Source organism: Artemia sp. Qi Xiang Cuo, chromosome 8 (assembly GCF_049724085.1).
Source record: "Artemia sp. Qi Xiang Cuo chromosome 8, ASM4972408v1, whole genome shotgun sequence".
Taxonomy (NCBI): Eukaryota; Metazoa; Arthropoda; class Branchiopoda; order Anostraca; family Artemiidae; genus Artemia; species Artemia sp. Qi Xiang Cuo.
In genome coordinates this window covers 47,883,521-47,906,902 of record NC_142801.1, presented here as the reverse complement: position 1 = coordinate 47,906,902, position 23,382 = coordinate 47,883,521, and the positions used below count along the sequence as shown (strand labels likewise).

The following is a 23,382-nucleotide window of genomic DNA, read 5'->3' as shown; positions in this document are numbered from 1 at the left end:
ATCAATTCTGATATTACCAGTACTATTCAGGAGCAGATACTGAATTAATGCTAGGAGGGGGATACTGAAAAAATATGGCCCCCGTCGGTATTTTTAAACTCTCTTACCTTGCAATCAGTATTATTTTTACCTTTTGGTGGGACATGTGCCCCGAGAAGTACCCCTGGTACTACTACAGTCATTTTAAAGATGATTTTAATACTTACGTAGGGACAAGGTAGAAATACTAAGTAATGTTATTGTTTACTGTTTTTCCAATGCACTAATGGTTTATCTGCAAAGTAGTAGTAATAGTACGCAAATTTTGCCTTTTTGTCATTTCAACATCTCCACACAAAAAGCCCAGTAAGTTTCAATTTAATAATCCAAACCCCTAAGATATTTCTGATATGCCCTTTTGACAACCAGCGTGAACGCAATGTGTTTTCATTTAATTTTCGAAAAGGGGGGGAAACACCCCTCTAAAGTAAAAAAAAAATCTTAATAAAAATCACACCATCAAATTAAGCATATCAGAGAACTCCTCTATAGAGGTTCCAAGCTCCTATTTGCAAAAATATGGAGCGTTGTATTTTTTGCCAGAACAAAGATCACGGCCAGAACAAAGATGCGTGTTTATTTGTTTGTTTTTTTTTTGTTTTTTTTTCCCGGTGGGGTGATTATATCGAACCAATGGTCCTCAAATATTGCGAGAGTATTTCAACGGAAATTAATAGTTTAAGTGCCCTTTTTAAGTGATCAAAAAGAGGGCAACTAGCCTCTCTCCCACGCCCCTTATCCCAAAAGTCGTCTGATTAGAATTTTGAGACAGCCATTTTATTCAGTATAGTAGAAAGGTACAATAACTATGTGTTTGGAGATGAGATTATCCCCCAGAACCACCGGAGGAAGGGCAGCAAGCTATAGAATTTGCCCATTGTTTATATATAGCATTTGTTATAGAAAAGTATACCGACATTTTTTAGGAGGGGGGGATTTTCTGGGGATGGATTTTCTACACGGGGGAATTTACCAGAATTCATATAAGAAACTCTTCCTATTTGTTTTGCCTTCTCATTGGCGACCCCATTTTACATGTTGAAATGCTTTGGGGGAATTGTCCAGGGGAAATTTTTATCAAAGTTGGAATTTTCTGGGGGCTTTTTACGTGGTGGGAGGATTCCCACGGGAGAAAATTTACACAGGGGAATTATCACCAAGAGAATTAGACCATGGGGAAATTTTCTGGGGGATAAATGTTCCATTGGGAGGGGGATTTCTGGGAAATATTTTCCACACAGGAGAGATTTCTGCATGACCTTAAAAAGGGATCAGAAATTAAATAAAAACAAGAGTTTCTTCAAAGGAAAGTACGCGAAGATTATTTTTCTGGCGGAATCGTAAGCAAGAAATTTTCTGGGGGGAATTCGCAGCGATGGAATTTTCCGGGGGTAATTTCCCAGAAGAAGAATTTTATATAGAGGATTTTTTGTGGGGAGAATTTCTACGGAGGGGGGACGTATTCCCTGGGTTTATTTGAAAAAAGATCAGAAACTAAATTAAAAACAAAGTTTTTTTTCTACTAAAAGTAGGGATTTTAGCATATCTCTCAGTGTGCATAAGAACCGAAGTTTCTAATTTCTTCTGTCGGTTGCAATCAACCTTGTGTTTTTTTATATTGTGCTTGTGCTTTAATGATATTACTGCTAACTACTGCTACTAGAACTCACTGTAGCACCAAACTGCCTGAGGCCAATACATCTACACACGTTCCTCCATCCCAGTCTATTTAAAGCCTCTCTATTTACACCCTCGCAAGAAGTTTCTGTTTCCCTTTTATCGTTGCTTGCGACATCCTCCCACCCCATTCGGGGATTACCTGCTTCTTGATTGGTCCTAGAAGGTTGGCCGGGAAGGACATATTATTAGAAATTTTGTAAGGTTCTGTACACTGGAGACAGTACATGTTATAGTCGAGAATCACTTAGAATACGTATTTTAGGCATGTATTAGATTTTTTTTTTTTGCTATTGCACTCTCTCGGTCTGCTTCCGTTTACAAACAAACTCTTCAACTTCGTCTCGTTCAATTTTCTTGTTCTCCATGTGCTGGTGAGATACAAAACCCTCAAACGTGTTAGTGTTTTCGAATATCAATTCTTCTAATGAAGATCAATTCTTATATAAGTTTACCTTTATCAACAGCAGTTATCATTATTCAAATTTTGTAAAGTGCATTTTCTAGAAACCTATCTTTGCATTTGGTAAAATTTCTAGGATCAAACAATGCCATGTCAAAGTACAAGCATTTTTGTTTTACAAATTGATCTTCCAGCGTTTGTATAATTGTTTCTACAATGTAATTAAATACATTGACGCTAAACACATCTTCGAGAGATGATCGAATTTGCTATTCATCGTATTCTTCGACTGCCATCATTTTACTTTCCTTACTAGTTTTTTCCTAAAACCCATTTCAGTGGGCATATCCTTAATTGTGTATTTTTCAGATTATGATTTAATTTTTTCTATCAATATCACGACAAATGTTTTAGTTGCAGCCAATGTCTCTTTGAATTTGATTCGCAGAGATTTCAATATTAAAACAGATGATTTTAAAAACTTTCATGCTTAAAAGCAGTCTAAATTTGCAGCTTTGAGGAAATAATTCTAAGTGAAAAAAGGCGCTGTAATTTTAAAGGTCTGAAGAAAAATCATAGCGGTAATAATTGTTTCAAAACTTAAGAATTTGAGAAGAATTCCCGAAGCGTTGTTTTTAACTTTGCTCTTGAATTCATTTAAGATGGAAACCTTATATAATGCTACCATCAGCTCATAAAAATGTTGGTTGCTGGCCGAGACTGATCAATCCGTGACTGAGAGGTCCAGTTGTCAATTCTTCCAAAGATTTTTACAATGGCAACGCTTCGGCTGCTCCAACATGTAGTTCCATTTGCTCCTTGCTTGTAAACTGGGTTTTCTCCAATATAGTTCTAAGGCATTTTCAACGATTCCTTCAAAAGCACCTCAGCTTCTTTAAGCAAACCAAAAAACAAACTAGTTGACGGCAGGATCAGGGCTGCATCACAGACTGCTTAGTTTAATACATGTGCATGATAACAAGTGTGGATATAGTGTGGTATGATGTTCGCTGTTTTGGCAGCCAGACTTTTCTGAGCTCCACTCATTTTCGATTCCCCGTTAAACACATTCACTACGTAATTTTTAATTGCTATTCCCGCATTAATGAAACTAGCAGTAATTTAACCAATGTTCATGTGACACATTTTAAAGATAACAATCTTTCAACTACTTCACGCCTTTGCACAAACCAGACCACAAATACACACTTATCGTTCCGCGAAACATATGGTTGTGTCAAGGAATATAGAAAACTTTACAGCTTCATTTATCTTTAATGACATTGCTTCTTTCATCAAATTTTGAGTAATTGGATATTTTCCATTACCATTTGCTTGCTCTTTTATAACTGGTTCTATTGAAGTAAATCGTAAGTAGATTTTGTTCCTTTTTTTTGTTCAGTGGCTATGAATAGTGACGGACTCTAAAAGTGTTTTGGAGGCTTGATGTTTTTACATTGTTTGATGCACTTTTCTAAAGTCGCTCCATCTAGTCCCCAGCCCCCTAGTGGACGACTACCTCACTAAAATTATGGGACATTAGATGGTCAATGGTTGCGCCGCAACCTCTTTACAGAGGGCAACCGCCACATTATTTGTCCACACATATTACTCGAGAGTGCAAAGTCCATGCTAACTAATATAAATTAACATTTTGGCGACAGAGCAAAAAATGCATGCTAGGCTGACGACTTCCCATTTATAATAGTTTTTCCCTTCGTTTTCAAGTTAAGGTAGGGAAAATAAAGAACAAATACCTCAAATAACATGTACATTTACAACCAGTCGTAGGCGAGCACCCATGAAAATAATTTCTCGACGCTGAAAATTAATATATTTCTAAAATTTTGTTTTTTGAAACGAAGGGCGCTATTACTATACAAAAGAAGGGGTGCACCAGGACTTTGCTCGGTGTCCCGCCAGGCCAGCACGGGCCTCCCTTTATCAGTTGCTATACTGAAAGAAGCTTGAGCAAATTAAAGCTAATTAAAAACTATTTTAGACACGGGGTGGCCGAGCAGCATTTGACATACTTGAGTTTAATCCCCACATAAGATGGTATGGCTTAGAGGCTTTCATGCGAAGACATTAGAAAGACATTTGCTTCAAGAAAAGCGAACTAACAGCAAACTAAAGGGAAATTTAGAAACTGTTCTCCAGATTTTAGGATATATGAAATAAGAGGATATAGAATTTGTTTATTCGGGTAAGAAAGATGGTGTATCTAGGTGGGGATTGGGACTCGTGATGAATAAGGAAGATTCTAAGTTTTCAGTATGCCCTAAGTCCGGATGGCGCTAATAATACCTGTCTGTTTGCGCACTTTATGTCCAAAACATGTAAAGTGTCAATCATATGAGTACTTTCCCTATAGCATCAACTGACAGAGACAGCAGTGACTCCGAGGAATTTTGCTTGCGGTTGCAGGACAAATATCAATAAAGGACAAATAAACAAGTTCCAAGTAAAAAGTTAGTACCTGATTAAGTCTCTTCGATGCCGAAATTGGTGCAAATTGGGAGAAATGGTATTTTGGCTTAAGCCAATTTGTTGTAGGGCTGAAAAATAACCCTACTATTGGACTACTACTGTTTTTAAATGTATAACAATTTATTTGAAATCAATGCTGCGTTGCCATTAAAACATGATGGTCAAGTGGCTTTGCTTATTGATTATTTTATTGTAAGTCAAAGATTATCAGGGTCAAGATGGGAGTTTTGTTGTTGATTTTAGAAGAAAAAAGTGACCATCTGGTAGAATCCAAAGCTAATTTAAATTTAGAGAAGCTGCTCCTTACTATTTAGTTGTGACTATGATATACTTTAGGATAAGGATTTGCATGGAATCTTCGAAGAACAGCTGTATGTGAAATTAGAGAGTTTAGATTTCGATAATGCTATTTGTTGACTTTAAAAGAAAAAGTTACCATCTAGTATCATTTAAAGCTAACTTTTAAAGCAGCTGCTCTTTACTAATTAATTATGACTGTGATTCAGGATGAGCATTTGCAAGGAATCTTCAAAGAACACCTGGATGTCCACTTAAAGTGGTTAGATTTCGACAGTGCTAGCTATTGCAGAATTTTGTCTTTTCTAAATTAGCTTTCCATTTATCAATTCCTTTTTTTCCTTTATCAGAAATATAGAGTATTGTGTTGTAATTTTGTCGTGTTTCAGGAAATCCGGAAAGGGAATTACTTGAAGCCAATTGTTTAGCTCACGATGCAGAATGTTGCTATGACTTGCAAGAAGAAAGTAGATTGATTCCATTTAAGTGAGTTCTTTATTCCTTTTTTTAACTACTGATATTCCTATTTTTATTTCACTTTAAATTTCTTGAACTCCTCCAATAAGTAGGTTTATTACGTGCCTTTTTTCAATGCTTTAACCCACAAGACTCTATAAGGGAGAAACCTTTGCCGATGTATTTTCTGTTTCTTTTGCGCATTTATTGTAGCCATTTGAACTTGGAAAAAAAAATGTCGAATTCAATCAATTTATAAGTTGAACCTTTTCTTCGGAAAAGCAGTGAGGAAAAGATTTTTTTTTAAAGAGAAATATTTTCAAAAAATTCTGTGCTCTGTGAAAATGAAAAATGTGAATGTTATCTGATTGTAAAAGATTGTTGATGTTCTGATTGTAAGAAGACTGTCTGATTGTAAAAATATTGTTTCAATCTCCCTCTAAGATTGAAACAAACCCATTGAACATAGTTTGCTTTTCTTTTTTCCGTACGTTCCATTTCTATTGGTTCTTATTTTTACTGTAGCTTTAAATTGCCCAAGCGTGTCTGGTTAGTATCGAATTTAGACTAAGAGAGTCATATATTCAAATAGGGACATACACTCGGGACGTTAGAGAGTTTGAAACCCTTCAGGGAATTCTTGTGCAAAAAAGTTACAAAAACTGCTATCAGGAACTTCGTTTCAAATTTAAATTTGGATATTTCTCACTTTCCTATTTTTATACATTTAAAATGTATTCTTGTTTCCCTGGGGGAATGTTGCCCCCGCCCCTTTGCAGGTGTCCATGCTTACGAATACACCCCTCCCTTTTTAGGTGGGAGGCACTTGTGCCGAATCCTAACCCATTATGGGGTACCACCTCCATGTTGAAGATGCGGTAATGAGGTGCGTTGGCAGGTGACACCGTTCCCCGTCTAATGATGCATGGCAATGGATTTATGGGCTTTGTCGGGCTAACCACCCGGCAAAGGTTCTTTTATCTGGTTATGATTAACAGCAAAAAGCCTCGGACCAAACATCCATTTCGACGACGACATGTAGCACGTCCACCGACCATCCAAACGGACCTGTTTACGGTAGCCCACTGCAATGTACGGGGTCTCAGATCTAAGTTTGACCAGTTCCTACATTTAGTGAACTCGGTCAAGCCATCTATCATGTGCATCACTGAGACCAATCTAAACCAAGAAATACAGAGCAGTGAGGTTGCCATACAGGGATACACGCTCCTCAGGCGGGATCAAGAGCGTACTGACGGCGCTAAATACAGAGGAAGAGGTGTTGCTGTTTATCTACAGAGCCATATACCTTATTTATGCCTGAACATACCAGATTCAGCAGGCAAATACGCTCTGTGGGTTAGGGTGACTCACCAAAATAAATCCGTGATTGTCGGTACCTTGTATAACCCTCCAACTTACCAGATTACCAGCTACCTTGAAGCCTCCCTCGAATATATTCGGGGCAAGTACGCTAAGTCTGCCATTATCCTTCATGGAGACTTCAACGTCCATCACAGCGTGTGGCTTCGCAGCAAAAATACTGATAGGGAAGGGTCGGACTTGTATGATCTATCTCTCTCTTATGGGCTGGAACAACTTGTCAATTTCGACACGTATCACGGCCTAAACGGATCATCTCGTATTGACCTCTTCCTTACAGATCCTCCTGACTCCTTTAAGGTAGACGCTCATGCTTTCACCAGTGAGCATATTTCCGTCGTTGCACGTGGAAACCTACGTATTCCGCCTCCAGTAAAGCATGAGCGAACAATCTGGCTATACAAAAGAGGTGATTGGGACGGTTTGAGAAACACTCTTTTTTCTCAGCAGTGGAGAGCCTTCCTCCTGGAAGGCCTAGAGAAAGCTGCAGATAAGTACCAGTACCCCACAGTTGACTCTGTCGAAAAGTATATTCCTTCAAAGCGGATTCAGGTGTCCAGTAAGGACAAACCTCGGTTTAACGAGCAGTTTAAGAAGACAATCCAATCAAATCAAAAGGCACACAAGCGAAGGCTACTTTTTAAGAGAGAAGAGGAAAGAATTAGATCCATAAATGCACGCAAAGACGCAGTTCCAGCGATTCGGCAGTCCCGGGATCAGTATATGGAGAAATTCGCAACCGATTTTCAACTTGCTTCGGCAAAGAGTTGGTGGAGAATTGTCAAGGAGGCTTTACCGTCGTCCAAGGGGACCGCAATTCCTTCTCTTCAGACTAACGGGACAGTGGTACAAGATCCACAGGCAAAGGCTGACGCTCTTGCTGAGGCTTTTGCCGAATTTTCGAATCTAGACGAAGACGGTAGAGAAGTGCCATATTTCTCCGACCGAACCGACACAGTCCTGAAACGCGTGAATTTTTCTGCTCCCAAGACCCTTCGCATTCTGCAGCATCTTGATGTAACCAAAGCCATGGGTCCTGACAACATACCAAATGTTGTCCTCAAGTCCTGCAGTGCCGAACTAGCTGGACCCTTGTCATTGCTTTTCCGGCTGTGATTTCGCTCCGGAACCTTCCCACGAACATGGAAGTCCACCCATGTTATACCTACTCTAAAGCCAGAAGGCAATCCAACGAGCGTGGGCTGCTATAGGCCTATTAGCCTTCTCTCCTGTGTTGGCAAAGTCTACGAGAGCGTCCCCAATAAAACACTTCATCAGCACCTGGAATCAAATGACCTTTTTGGCGATCGCCAATATGGATTCCGCTGGAAACGCTCAACATTAGACTGCCTAGTGGTCCAGTATCAGGAGTGGATAGAACTTCTGGCAATGGGATACGACATCAGGCTATTATCCTTCGACATTGCGAAAGCTTTTGATAGAGTATGGCACCGTGGCCTGCTAAAGAAACTCTATGTGTATGGTGTTCGTGGATGTCTGTTAAAAGTGATTGAGAGCTTTCTTTCTGATCTTTCACTGCGGGTTGTTCTTGATGGTTTATTTCCCGCGAATACCCAGTGAAAGCAGGGGTACCCCAGAGCAGTGTCTTGGGACCTACATCTTTCCTTGTCTACATACACGACATGGGAGACAACCTAACAAAACTTCTGCAACACTTTGCCAATGATTCCATAACACACTCAGCCGTTTCTATGCGTGAAAACCTAAAACAAGCCTCCTTATCCCTATAAATGGATCTTTTGAAAATTGAAAAGTGTTCTGATGTATGGATGATCAAATTCAATGCATCGAAAACAAAGGAGCTTTTAATTACCCGATCAAAGGTGCCACCTGAACACCCCAGTTTCATCTTAAAAAATGAAGATATAAAGAGAGTCGATGAGCTTTGACTACTGGGGGTTCGTTTCTTTACCGATCGCTCTTGGAATAACCACCTTGATCGGGTGATAACATCCTGCGCAAGAAAGCTGGGAGTTACTCTTTGATGCAAAAAAGATCTTCCATCAAGCTCGATAATCCCACTCTACAAGTCTTGAATCAGACCCATAGCTGAATATGGATGCCCGCTATATGTTGGTGCTCCGAAAACGATGTTGCAACTATTTCAGAAGATCCAAAATAGGGCAATTAGGGCGGGCAGTACCTGTACACAAAAATCACCCCAGCCTCTGAATGAAAGGTTTAACGTAGCGTCAATGGCTGTTTTCTACAAGTACATGAGTTCGCTTCCCTCAAACGAGCTCTCTCGAATTATGCCCCCCTTTGTCCAGCCGACAAGGCAGACACGAAGGCACACAGCACGGTCCAATTATCTAAAGGAGGATACGCCAAAAATCGAGTACTTGAGGAACAGCTTCATCCGGCGTTGCACTTCTATCTGGAACGATCTTCCTGGGGATATTATCCCTGCAAATCCCTCTGGTTTCAAAAGAAGGTTAAATAGACATTTAAAACCTCGTGGCCATTGAACGAGGTAAATGAATAGCGGCATATCAGATAATTTGAAGTACATGGTGCCGTGAATATTGGAATAAAAAAAAAAAAAAAAATAGGGACTCAAAAACGTATTAAAAATGACAAAAACCATGGCTCATATACCAGCAAAATTTTAAATCCATTTACTCATATGCTTATGGTGATAGAGTTCAAAGTAAGTGAAGACACCCTATTGGGAAAACTAAGGCTAGGAGAAAGGATAAATATTCCATTCCATTTTTATTCTACGAAATTGTTTTGCTACTCAATGCACGAAAGCCTCTCTGTGGTTATTTTGCTGCCGCTTTCCTAAGAAGTATGTGTATGGGAAGATCCAGTTCAATTCACGGTAAGGTTCTAACAAAGAAAGGGCTTTATAATGTTGAAATACGATAAAAGACATACATTTTGCATAATTCTTACAATTCTTGCATTATTCTTAAAAACAACGGTTATTTGAAAAATAAAGTGAGCAGTGGATCAGTGACAAATCTTGGAAACTTATGAATGACCGGAAAGAGGCCAAAATCGTGTTAGAATAATGCGAGAGTGAGTCTATTGTCAAGTACAAAGATCTTTTAAAATCTAAATATAATGAAGCCCACAAGGCCATAAAGCGGTCTGCAAGAGCGGAAAAACGGCTCTTTCTTGAGAAAAAAGTAGCTGAAGCAGAGGTAACTGCCAGTAAGGGTGACAACCGGGAAGTGTATCATATCACAAAGGAAATAACCGGAGATTTCAGAAATCTGGCTCCTGTGACTGAAAGTAAGGCTATCCAGCTTCTTACAAAAAAGGAAGACATTGATAAGAGATGGAAAGAATACTTCAATGAGGTACTAAACTTTTCGCCGCCCACAAACCCTGTATCCTCTTCAGCTGAGCTACCATTCCTCCAACTTGACATAAGCGAAGAACCTATAAGCCTGCTTGAAGTCAAGACAGTATTGCATAAGCTTAAGAATGGCAAAGCTGCAAAAGTTGACAGCTTACACCCTGAACTCTTGAAGTATGGAGCTGAAGTTATGGCAAAGCCCCTTCATCAGGCTGTTACTCAGATATGGGAAACTGAAAATATTCCTGTCGATTTGAAGAAAGGGGTTATTGTCAAGCTCTTTAAGAAAGGCAGAACAAGCGACTGCAATAATTAGCAAGGTATAACTCTACAATCTATAGGGAGTAAAACTTTCTGCCGAGTACTATCGGGCGCTGATTTGATATTCAGCTTTAGGGTACTCATAGAAGAAGCAAATTAATTTAATATTGATATTATTATTGCCTTCTTTGACTTTTCGAAGTCGCTAGACTCAGTCTACACAGACTCACTATGGAGAATACTATGGTATTAGGGATTCCCCGACAACATTGTTCGTATCATTGTCACTCTATATGAGAATCAGTTATATGATGTACGTACTGAAGATGGGGATCCTACCGAATGCTTCGGTGTTAAGTCTAGTGTCCGTCAAGGATATATCCTCTCCTCAGTGCTATTTGCTATACTCATTGACTATATACTTCGAATGTGTAACTTCAGAGGTGGAATCCAGCTAAACCAAAACCGCACATTTTGTGACCCGGCGAATTGTTCTGTCAAGCACTACATGGAAAACAAAATTCATGTGATACAACGTCAATACTCTACGTGCCCCACTGCTCAAAGTCGGATCCGATGTACTAGAGGAGGTTGAAGAGTGCAAGTACCTTGGTAGTGTCATTAAATGTGAAAAGACAGAGCAGCCGCTCGTGATCGATAGAATTATGACTAACCGATGGTGTTACTGGGGTGACGTGGTGCGGATGGGTGAGGGCCGCCTCTCCCATGGTGTGTGGTATTGAGTTCCTCCTGGCATCAGAAGACACGGGTGACAGAAGGCAACACTAGGAAAATGCCTTGAGAAGGCTGCTGCGTTGTTGAGATCATCGCTTGAAGAACTTTGGTCAAAAGCACAAGAGAAGTCGTCACGGAGAGGCACCGTTGTCACCCTATGTGCAAGTCGATGTGGGCTGACCTACGTCTAAGTAAGTAACCTAGTAGACTATCCGCAATTTTTTTTATTTATTATAATAAGTTATTATAAATTACATATTAATAAGTATTTGGACAGCACCCCTAACCTAACCTAATTTAACACAACCCAGCCTAACCTACCCCCCCCCTAAAATGCAAATAAATAGCCCAAATTATACAAGCCCAATGCATTCTATCATCCGTCACTTGAATAGTCACATTTTCATAATTTGTTTTTTATTTAAAGAGAAATTGGAGAACCGAGATGCAAGGTAAAATCGAAATTAATTTATTAACCATTAGTGGTCAATGCCCTTCACCCTATTTTCTTAAAAGAGTAAAATCTTAAATACGATTTTTTTTCCTAGAGGGATAATATTACACTGGTATGTTTTGTTTTTCTTATAGTGTAGTTACTATTCATATTTCTAGAAATCATAGCATAGCAGAGAGTAATGCCACACAGTATTTCTCCGTTACATGTCATAGTGCTAATCAAGAGCTGAATCGGTCAGCTAGATCCGTCGTTTATCCTTTTTATGGCCGGCAAGAAATAAGAGTGGTTGAACTTGTCCTTGTTGTAGATGGAACGCTTCTTAAAAACTATGGCTCAGATAGCAGAAAGATTGAAGCAAAATTTCTTGAAATTCTTAGCTACGTCAACTTTGTAAGTTGTTTCCTGCTTTTGATAATGTTCAGTGGCTCAGATAGCTAATATACTCGCTTGCTAAACTTGAAGTTGCTCCTCAATACACTCATGCTTGGGGGAATGAGTAAAGAGTATAGGAAACTAATAAGAGCAGAAACTGTTTTTTTTGTCGGAAAAAAATATCCAGTGCCATCTAGCATTACACAAGATACCTTTAAGGCTAATTATATAATAAAAATATTCATTGCGTTAACTCTGTTGATTTTTATTTTTTCTGATTTTGCTCTAATTGTGGGTAAGTGATGGCGTTAAACCTAATTTTACTAATTGCATACAGTGATGGTTCTTCTCTAAGAAAATAAACTAATAAGGCTAATATGAGAAGTGACAGTTAGTGTTCAAGGTTTTTGACTGTTATGGAAATATTTTGTTCTCTGATCAGAGAAATATGAGGTTTGAGAAGGCTTTCCAGGACCGGATTTAAAGCTTTGACGCTTCCGGGCCCAAGCTTTTTTGTCCTTCCGTTTTTGCGAAAATTCGGGGATAATGAAAGCAGTGAACAGAACGCAACTGATGAGCCAAAAGTAATGAAAGATTGAAATTTAGATCCAACCTATTTAGATCGTCCTGACCTATGTCATCACTGTACCTTGTTTTCCAACCGTAAATTTCATTGTTTTTTTTTTGTTTTTTTTTTTATTTACCTCAGACAGGTTTTTCAAAACCTTTTGCTTTAGCAGTTTATATTCATACATCATCTCATTTAATTTTTTAATACGATATAGATAGAAAATGCGTCTTTTCCAGTTTCTAACCACAGATCACTGTTCAAATTTCACTTACAATTCAATATGATTCTCGCTGTCGTTCGTTCCATGCCCTTTTCTTTAGCTGTTGTTATCTTCACTTTCACTAGTTTTTTAATCACATTTATCTGTGCTTCATTTTCCTCAATGAACCCCTTAAAGATTTGAATTACCTTAAATTAGAATTAGCGCCTTTGTGAAATTACGTTTTTTTTTGTTGCTATTGGACTTTTAACTTCTGCCTTGGCTTTCATTTGTCATTAGGAAAAACATAACGCCGAACCTTAGTTTTTTTTTAACACAGGCTGATGTAGTATTAGGTTCTTGGATAACGTCCTTATAAACTTTAATGTCTTTTTTTATAGCTATCTTATTGCTTGAAGCTTTCATAAAGTGTTGGGTTTTAACTTTTACCCTGCTTTTTCTTTTATCATTGTGAAAATCATATTCCCGATTCTTTTTTTTTTTTAACAAAGGCATGGTAAGTTTTGATGATCTTATCCATGTCAAAATCCCGAACCCAATCATCATAACTATCATTTTCAATTTTTAGACGTTTTAATTTTTGCTTTCGCTTATCTTGTAACCCCATTTTTCTTTCTTCTTGATTTTGGATTGTCATTACTTCAGACAGTTTGCCAGTGCCCTTTGCTTTAGCTGCCCTTATTGATCTTATTTTACATGATGGCCTGGGTTGTAGATTAATTATTTGTTCAGGTGGTGGGACAAAAACTTCTTTTTCTTCAGACGAATTATCATATATAACACTTAATTTCCATTTTTTGGGTCTTGTCTCATTTGATAGTTCAGGTTTGTTGATTTTCATCCATTGTGAATTCAATTTGTCCGGGTTCTCTTCTTGATCATATCACGTTTGGTAGTTCAGGTGGTTCCAAAAAATCATTATTTGTATTCTCATTTATATTCATCATCATTTGTATTCGCTTATCTTCTAACCCCACTTGTCGCAATTCGCACCAGAATTTGGATCACTTTTTGACAAACTTGACATATGGGTTATCCTATCCTTTTTTACCAGTGTTGGGATATGCTTATCCTTCTAGCACAGAGGCTGATTCTGCGAACTTCATCGGATGTACGATTTCTGAGCAAAAGATATTCAGAGCTAGCGTGTCTTGACTTTGACCATAAGCAAGCAGGTGAAACGGACTTTGATTTTAGCAAGGGTCGAGTCAAACATAGCTTTGTACAAGGATTGATTTGTTCTATGCCATTCACTCTTTATATGCCATGATTGCACAGAGCACCATTTGCTCATCGATAATGGTACTAATAAGCTAATTCCAAGGTGATCGCTACGGTTGTGCTCAGAGTATACAACTGCTTTCACCCCTTGGGGAGTTGGAAATTCACAAAAAGCGATTGATGTCTGTGGTGGTTAGATATGCGCTATAAAAAAAATTAAAAGACTGGGATTTTGGGACTGGAGTCATAGCGTCTGGAAGAGACCCTCTAAGTATAGTGAAGAAACATACATCATCTAAAAGCTGGCAATTAAAGTCCCCACAGATAGTAATCTTTCCTAACTTGCATTGTTCAGCCAGCCACCGAGGTCTCGAACAAACCTTTGTATGCCGCGTTTCTGAGAGAACATCACGATAATTTGTGGGGAGGGACACTGATACGACGATAAAACCACTAGGGCCAGAGATTCTGACCACTGTGAAGAATTCCTTAGATCAATTAGTGTGCAATGCAAAACAGAGTCTGCGATGATCAAAGTTTCACCACTCGGCCTTCCAACAGAGCCATGGCAGATAGCGGGCTGAAAAAATAGTCCTTTCTTGGAACTCGATCAAGAACTGTATAATGATCGGACGTCACCAAATGTTCTTGTATGCATGTTGTACTATGCTTGGCTGTTAGATCACTTTAGAGAGACAGGCTATGAGAAGTGTACCCGTATATATTTCTGCTGTAAAGGGAAATACATGCATTCATTGTTTACGTTGTTTTGAATTTGATTCTAATTGTTTTTTCTTTTTTATAAGCTGGGCATTGCGAACTATAGGATGGATTTTTTCCACCGCAATTACGAACTTGAAATCACGGGTGCGTGGATTGCCTAGAATTTTCGCAATCACGATCTCAATGGGAATATTTCGCATTATTAGAAGAAAAACACCTTACCCTAGGACAAACAAGAAAAATACCATAAATTTCCGTCATCGGTTTGTTTGCCAACGTCTATTATAATTTTTATTAATATTTTTTTATTTTTTTTAAATAAGTTTCAGATGCACAAAAGTAAATTTTTTCTCTCAGATTATAGTTATTACATATATATATATATATATATATATATATATATATATATATATATATATATATATATATATATATATATATATATATATATATATATATATATATATATATATATATATATATATATATATATATATATATATATATATATATATATATATATATATATATATATATATATATATATAAACCGTTTTAGATATTTTAGGGAATTATTTCGGCAAAACAGTTAGAGACATTTTAAAAGATGATTTTAGAAGAGGTTTTAGAAGAGAATTTGAGGGTGAAACCCTGTGGTCGTTATAATACACAAGTTCCATTTGAACAGTGTCGTGAGGTCCTCTACCCCAACCCCAAAGGGCTACAATCCTCCTACCCCCACCCCGAAGGGCTACGATCCCCTTACCCCAACCCCAAAGGGCTCCGATCCCCCTACCCCAACCCTGAAGGAAGCCCCCGGTTTCCAAAGGTCCCCCGGGCTCCCAAAGGGCCCCGGACCGCAAACAACCCCTGCGCCCCATTTCTTAATATTTTTTAATTTGCGACTTTTGGGAAACAAAAGGGCCCCCCCCCCCAACTTTTGACTCCCCCTCACAAAAGTACTGTTTTGTCATGGTTTACCATGTCACAGTTACATTCTCTTGATTTTTCAAAGTTCATTTCGAATTTCTATCATTGAAATACAAGAGTTTGAATAAATCAGTAGAGTTTCGTTGAGGTTTTCCATGTCACAATTACATTCTCGTGATTTTTCATAGTTCATTTTAAATTTCTTATATTTAAATGCAAGAGTTGGAATATTTCAGTGGCATTTTGTTGTGGTTTATCCTGTCACAGTTACACTCTCTTGATTTTCAACGTTCATTGCGGATTTCGTTCATTGAAATACAAGAGTTGGAATATTTCAGTAGTGTTTTGTTGTAGTTTACTTTGTCGCAGATACATTTTCTTGATTTTTCAAAGTTGATTTTGGATTTATTTTGTTGAAATGCAAGAGTTGGAATAATTCAGTAGTGTTTTGTCGTGGTTTACCCTGTCACACTTTCATTCTCTTGATTTCTCAAAGTTCATTTTGAATTTCTTTCATTGAAATGCATGAGTTGGAACATTTCAGTAGTGTTTTGTCGTGGTTTACCTTGTCACAGTTACATTCTCGTGATTTTTCAAAGTTCATTTTGAATTTCTTTCGTTGAAATGCAAGAGTTGGAATATTTCAGTAGTGTTTTGTTGTGGTTTACCATGTCACAGTTATCTTCTCTTGATTTTTCAACATTCATTGCGGATTTCTTTCATTGAGATGCAAGAGTTGGAATATTTCAGTAGTGTTTTGATGTGGTTTACCTTGTCTCAGTTACGTTCTCTTGATTTTTCAAAGTTTATTTTGGATTTCTTTCGTTGAAATGCAAGAGTTGGAATATTTCAGTAGTGTTTTGTTGTGGTTTACCTTGTCACAGTTACATTCTCGTCATTTTTCAAAGTTCATTTTGGATTTCTCTCGATGAAATGCAAGAGTTGGAATATTTCAGTAGTGTTTTGTTATGTTTTACCAAGTCAGTTACATTCTCTTAATTTTTCAAATGTTATTTTGAATTTCTTTCGTTGAAATGTATGAGTTGGAATTTTTCTGTAGTTTTTTGTCGCTACTTTACTTGCCACTGTTACATTTTCTTTATTTTTCATACTTCATTTTGAATTTCTCTCATTGAAATTCAAGAGTTGGATTATTTCAGTAGCGTTTTGTCGTGCATTACCTTGTCACAGTTACATTATCTTAATTTGTCAAAGTTCATTTGAATTTCTTTCGTTGAAATGCGAGAGCTGGAATATTTCAGTAGTGTTTTGTCACGGTTTACCTTGTCACAGTTACATTCTCTTGTTTTTTCTCAAAGTTCATTTTGAATTTCTTTCACTGAAATGCAAGAGTTGGAATATTTCAGTAGTGTTTTGTCCTGCTTTACCTTGTCACAGCTACATTCTCTTAATTTTTCAAAGTTCATTTTGGATTTCTTTCGTTGAAATGCAAGAGTTGGAATATTTCAGTAGTGTTTTGTCATGGTTTACCTTGTCACATATACATTCTATTGATTTTTCAAAGTTCATTTTGAATTTCTTTCATTGAAATGCAAGAGTTGGAATATTTCAGTAGTGTTTTGTTGCGGTTTACCTTGTCACAGTTACATTCTCTTGATTTTTCAAAGTTCATTTGAATTTCTTTCATTGAAATGCAAGAGTTGGAATATTTCAGTAGTGTTTTGTCATGGTTTACCTAGTCACAGTTACATTGTTTTGATTTTTAAAAGTTCATTTTGAATTTCTTTAATTGAAATGCAAGAGTTGGAATATTTCAGTAGTGTTTTGTCACGGTTTACCATGTCACATTTACATTCTTTTGATTTTTCAAAGTTCATTTTGGATTTCTTTCGTTGAAATGCAGGAGTTGGAATATTTCAGTAGTGTTTTGTCATGGTTTACCTTGTCACAGATACATTCTATTGATTATTCAAAGTTCATTTCGAATTTCTTTCATTGAAATGCAAGAGTTGGAATATTTCAGTAGTGTTCTGTCGTGGTTTACCTTGTCACAGTAACATTCTCTTGATTTTTCAAAGTTCATTTGAATTTATTTCATTGAAATGCAAGAGTTGGATTATTTCAGTAGTGTTTTGTCATGGTTTACCATAACACAGATACATTCTCTTGATTTTTCAAAGTTCATTTTGAATTTCATTCGTTGAAATGTGAGAGTTGGAATATTTCAGTAGTGTTTTCTCGTGGTTTACCATGTCACAGTTACATTCTTTTAATTTTTCAAAGTTTATTTTGAATTTCTTTCATTGAAATACAAGAGTTGGATTATTTCAGTAGTGATGCGTCAAGGTTTGACATGTCACAGATACATTTTCTTGATTTTTTGAAGTTTTTTTTTTATTTCTTTCGTTGAAATACAAGAGTTGGAATATTTCAGTAGTGGTCTGTCATTGTTTACCATATCACAGTTACATTCTCTTAATTTTTCAAAGTTCATTTTGAATTTCTTACGTTAAAATGTAAGAGTTGGAATATTTCAGTAGTGTTTTGTTGCGGTTTACCTTGTCACAGATACATTCTCTTAATTTTTCAAAGTTAATTTTTGATTTCTATCATTGAAATGCAAGAGTTGGAATATTTTAGTAGTGCTTTGTCGTGGTTTACTTTGTCACAGTTACATTCTCTTGATTTTTTAAAGATCATTTTGGTTTTCTTTCGTTGAAATGCAAGAGTTGGAATATTTCAGTAGTGTTTTGATGTGGTTTACCTTGTCAAAGTTACGTTCTCTTGATTTTTCAAAGTTCATTTTGGTTTTCTTTCGTTGAAATGAAAGACTTTGAATATTTCAGTAGTGTTTTTATGTGGTTTACCTTGTCACTCTTACATTCTCTTAATTTTTCAAACTTCATTTTTGATTTTTTTAGATGAAATGCAAGAGTTGGAATATTTCAATAGTGTTTTGTTGTGGTTTACCTAGTCACAGTTACATTATCTTAATTTTTCAAAGTTCATTTTGGATTTCTTTCGTTGAAATGCAAGAGTTAGAACATTTCAGTAGTGTTTTGTCATGGTTTATCTTGTCACAGTTACATTCTCTTGATTTTTCAAAGTTCTTTTTGAATTTCTTTCATTGAAATGCAAGAGTTGGAATATTTCATTAGTGTTTTGTTGTGGTTTACCTTGTCACAGTTACATTCTCTTAATTTTTCAAAGTTCATTTTGAATTTCTTTCGTTGAAATGCGAGAGTTGGGATATTTCAGTAGTGTATTGTCATGGTTTACCTTCTCACAGTTACATTCTCTTGATTTTTCAAAGTTCAATTCGAATTTCTTTCATTGAAATGCAAGAGTTGGATTATTTCAGTAGTGTTTTGTCATGCTTTACCTTGTCACAGTTACATTCTGTTAATTTTTCAAAGTTCATTTTGAATTTCTTTCGTTGAAATGCAAGAACTGGAATATTTCAGTAGTGTTTTGTCATGGTTTACCTTGTCACAGATACATTCTATTGATTTTTCAAAGTTCATTTCGAATTTCTATCATTGAAATGCAAGAGTTGGAATATTTCAGTAGTGTTTTGTCGTGGTTTACCTTATCAAAGTTACATTCTCTTGATATTACATAGTTCGTTTGAATTTCTTTCATTTAAATATAAGAGTTGGATTATTTCTGTAGCGTTTTGTTGCTCTTAACCTTGTCACAGTTACATTCTCTTAATTTTCCAAAGTTCCTTTCGAATTTCTTTCATTGAACTGTGAGAGTTGAAATATCTCAGTTGTGTTTTGTCATGGTTTACTTTGTCACAGTTGCATTCTCTTGATTTTTCAAAGTTCATTGTGGATTTCTTTCGTTGAAATGCATGAGTTGGAATATTTCAGTAGTGTTTTGTCATGGTTTACATTGTCACAGATACATTCTATTAATTTTTCTAAGTTCATTTCGAATTTCTTTCATTTAAATGCAAGAGTTCGAATATTTCAGTAGTGTTCTGTCGTGGTTTACCTTGTCACAGTTACATTCTCTTGATTTTTCAAAGTTCATTTGAATTTCTTTTATTGAAATGCAAGAGTTGGATTATTTCAGTAGTGTTTTGTTGTGCTTTACCTTGTCACAGTTACATTTTCTTAATTTTTCAAATTTCATTTTGAATTTCTTTCGTTGAAATGCAAGAGTTGGAATATTTCAGTAGTGGTTTGTCATGGTTTACCTTCTCACAGTTACATTCTTTTGATTTCTCAAAGTTCATTTAGAATTTCTATCTTTGAAATGCAAGAGTTGGAATATTTCAGTAGTGTTTTGTCATGGTTCACCTAGTCACAGCCACATTCTCTTAATTTTTCAAAGTTCATTTAGAATTTCTTTCGTTGAAATGGAAGAGTTGGAATATTTCAGTAGTGTTTTGTCATGGTTTACCTTGTCACAGATACATTCTCTTGATTTTTCAAAGTTCATTATGGATTTTTTTCATTGAAATGCAAGAGTTGGAATATTTCAGTAGTGTTTTGTTGGGGTTTACCTTGTCACAGTTACATTCTCTTGATTTTTCAAAGTTCATTTTTGAATTTCTTTCATTGAAATGCAAGAGTTGGAATATTTTCAGTAGTGTTTTGTCATGGTTTGCCTTGTTACACTTACATTCTCTTGATTTTCAAAAGTTCATTTTGAATTACTTTCATTCAAATGCAAGAGTTGGAATATTTCAGTTGTGTTTTGTTGTGATTCACCTTGTCATAGTTACGTTCTCTAGATTTTTCAAACTTCATTTTGGATTTCTTTCGTTGAAATGCAGGAGTTGGAATATTTCAGTAGTGTTTTGTCATGGTTTACCTTGTCATAGTTACATTCTCTTGATTTTTCAAAGTTCATTTAGAATTTATTTCATTGAAATGCAAGAGTTGGAATATTTCAGTAGTGTTCTGTCTTGGTTTACCTTGTCACAGTAACATTCTCTTGATTTTTCAAAGTTCATTTGAATTTCTTTCATTGAAATGAAAGAGTTTGATTATTTCAGTAGTGTTTTGTCATGGTTTACCATAACACAGTTACATTCTCTTGATTTTTTAAAGTTCATTTTGAATTTCTTTCGTTGAAATGCGAGAGTTGGAATATCTCAGTAGTGTTTTATCGTGGTTTACCTTGTCACAGTTACATTCTATTAATTTTTCAAAGTTCATTTTGAATTTCTTTCATTGAAATACAAGAGTTGGATTATTTCAGTAGTGTTTTGTCATGGTTTACCTTGTTAGGTTAAGGTAGGTTAGGTTAGGTTAGCCTACGTACGCGCGCGTACGTAGGCTAACCTAACCTAACCTAACCTAACCTAACTTGATCTAGTCTAACCTAACCTAATCTAACAAAAATCAAGAAAATGTAACTGTGTCAAGGTAAAGCACAACAAAACATATTTCAACGAAAGAAATCCACAATGAAATTTGAAAAATCAAGAGAATGTAACTGTGACAAAGTAAACCACGACAAAACACTACTGAAATATTCCAACTCTTGCATTTCAACGAAAGAAATCCAAAATGAACTTTGAAAAATTAAGAGAATGTAACTTTTACAAAGTAAACCACGGCAAAACACTACTGAAATATTCCAACTCTTGCATCTCAACGAAAGAAATCCAAAATGAACTTTGAAAAATCAATAGAATGTAACTCTGACAAGGTAAACCTTGACAAAACACTACTGAAATATTCCAACTCTTACATTTCAACAAAAGAAATTCAAAATGAACTTTGGAAAATAAAGAGAATGTATCTGTGACAAGGTAAACCATGACAAAAAAATACTTAAATTTTCCAACTCTTTGATTTAAAAGAAAAGAAATTCAAAATGAACTTTGAAAAATTAAGATAATGTAACTGTGACAAGGTAAACCATGACAAAACACTACTGAAATATTCCAACTCTTGCATTTCAATGAAAGACATCCAAAATGAACTTTGAAAAATTAAGAGAATGTAACTGTGACAAGGTAAACCTCAACAAAACACTACTGAAATATTCCAACTCTTGCATTTCAATGAAAGAAATTCAAAATGAACTTTGAAAAATCAAGAGAATGTAACTGTGACAAGGGAATCCATGACAAAACACTACTGAAATATTCCAACTCTTGTATTTCAACGAAATAAATTCAAAATGAACTTTGGAAAATCAAGAAAATGTAACTGTAATAAGGTGAACCACAACATAACACTATTAAAATGTTCCAACTCTTGCATTTCAACGATAGAAATTTAAAATGAAGTTGGAAAAATCAAGAAAATGTAACTTTGACTAGGTAAACTACGACAAAATACTGTTTAAATATTCTAACTCTTTCATTTTATTGAAAGAAATCCGAAATGAACTTTTAAAAATTAAGAGAATGTAACTGTGACATGGTGAACCGCATCATATCACTACTGGAATATTCCAACTCTTGCATTTTACCGAAATAAAACCAAAATGAACTTTGAAAAATCAAGAGAATGTAACTGTGACAAGGTAAACCACATCAAAACACTACTGAAATATACCAACTCTTTTATTTCACCGAAATAAAACATAAATGAAATTTGAAAAATTAAGAGAATGTAAGTGTGACAAGGTAAACCATGGCAAAACACTATTGAAGTATTCCAACTCTTTCATTTCATCGAAAGAAATTCAAAATGAACTTTGAAAAATTAAAAGAATGTAACTGTGACAAGTTAAAGCACGACAAAACATTACTAAAATATTCCAACTCTTGCATTTCATCGAAAGAAATTCAAAATGAACTTTGAAAAATTAAGAGAATGTAACTGTGACATGGTAAACCACGATAAAACACTACTGTAATAATCCAACTCTTGCATCTCAATGAAAGAAATTCAAAATGAACTTTGAAAAAATAATAGAATGTAACTGTGAGAAGGTAAAACATAACAAAACAGTACTGAAATATTCCAACTCTTGCATTTCAATTATAGAAATTCAAAATGAACTTTGAAAAATCAAGAGAATGTAACTGTGATATGGTAAACCATGACAAAACACTAGTAAAATATTCCAACTCTTGCATTTCAATGAAAGAAATTCAATATGAACTTTGAAAAATCAAGAGAATGTAACTGTGACAAGGTAAACCATATCAAAACACTACTGAAATATTCCAACTCTTGCATTTCACCGAAAGAAATTCAAAATGAACTTTGAAAAATCAAGGAAATGTAACTGTGACAAGGTAAACCACAACAAAACACTACTGAAATATTCCTACTCTTGCATTTCAACGATAGAAATTCAAAATGAACTTTGAAAAATTAAGAGAATGTAACTTTGTTAACGTAAACCACAACAAAACACTACTGAAATATTCCAACTCTTTCATTTCAACGAAAGAAATCCGAAATGAACTTTGAAAAATCAAGAGAATATAGCTGTGACATGGTAAACCACGACAAAACACAACTGAAATAATCCAACTCTTGCATTTCAATGAAAGAAATTCAAAATGAACTTTGAAAAATAAAGAGAATGTAACTCTGACAAGGTAAACCATCACAAAACACTACTGAAATATTCCAACTCTTGCATTTCAATGAAAGAAATCCAAAATGAACTTTGAAAAATTAAGAGAATGTAACTGTGACAAGGTAAACCACAACAAAACACTACTGAAATATTTCAACTCTTGCATTTCAATGAAAGAAATTCAAAATGAACTTTGAAAAATCAAGAGAATGTAACTGTGACAAGGTAAGCCATGACAAAACACTACTGAAATATTCCAACTCTTGTATTTCAACGAAAGAAATTCAAAATGAACTTTGAAAAATCAAGAAAATGTAACTGTAATAAGGTGAACCACAACAGAACACTACTGAAA

The 23,382-nt window shown here is 35.7% G+C and overlaps 1 protein-coding gene and 1 long non-coding RNA gene across 2 annotated transcripts in view; one reads left to right on the top strand and one right to left on the bottom strand.

Moving 5' to 3' along the window:
• The window catches only part of LOC148949493 (zinc metalloproteinase-disintegrin-like batroxstatin-1), a 149,834-nt gene that overhangs the window by 17,329 nt on the left and 109,123 nt on the right, over positions 1–23,382 (top strand). Inside the window, exons 2-3 of the mRNA XM_089093518.1 lie at positions 5,296–5,392; positions 11,682–11,916. Coding sequence (XP_088949644.1) covers positions 5,296–5,392; positions 11,682–11,916 — 332 coding nt within the window. The remainder of the gene's footprint in view (positions 1–5,295; positions 5,393–11,681; positions 11,917–23,382) is intronic.
• Positions 1–23,382, bottom strand: part of LOC148949494 (uncharacterized) — a 73,236-nt gene that overhangs the window by 18,827 nt on the left and 31,027 nt on the right. The gene's annotated exons all lie outside the window — the stretch shown is intronic.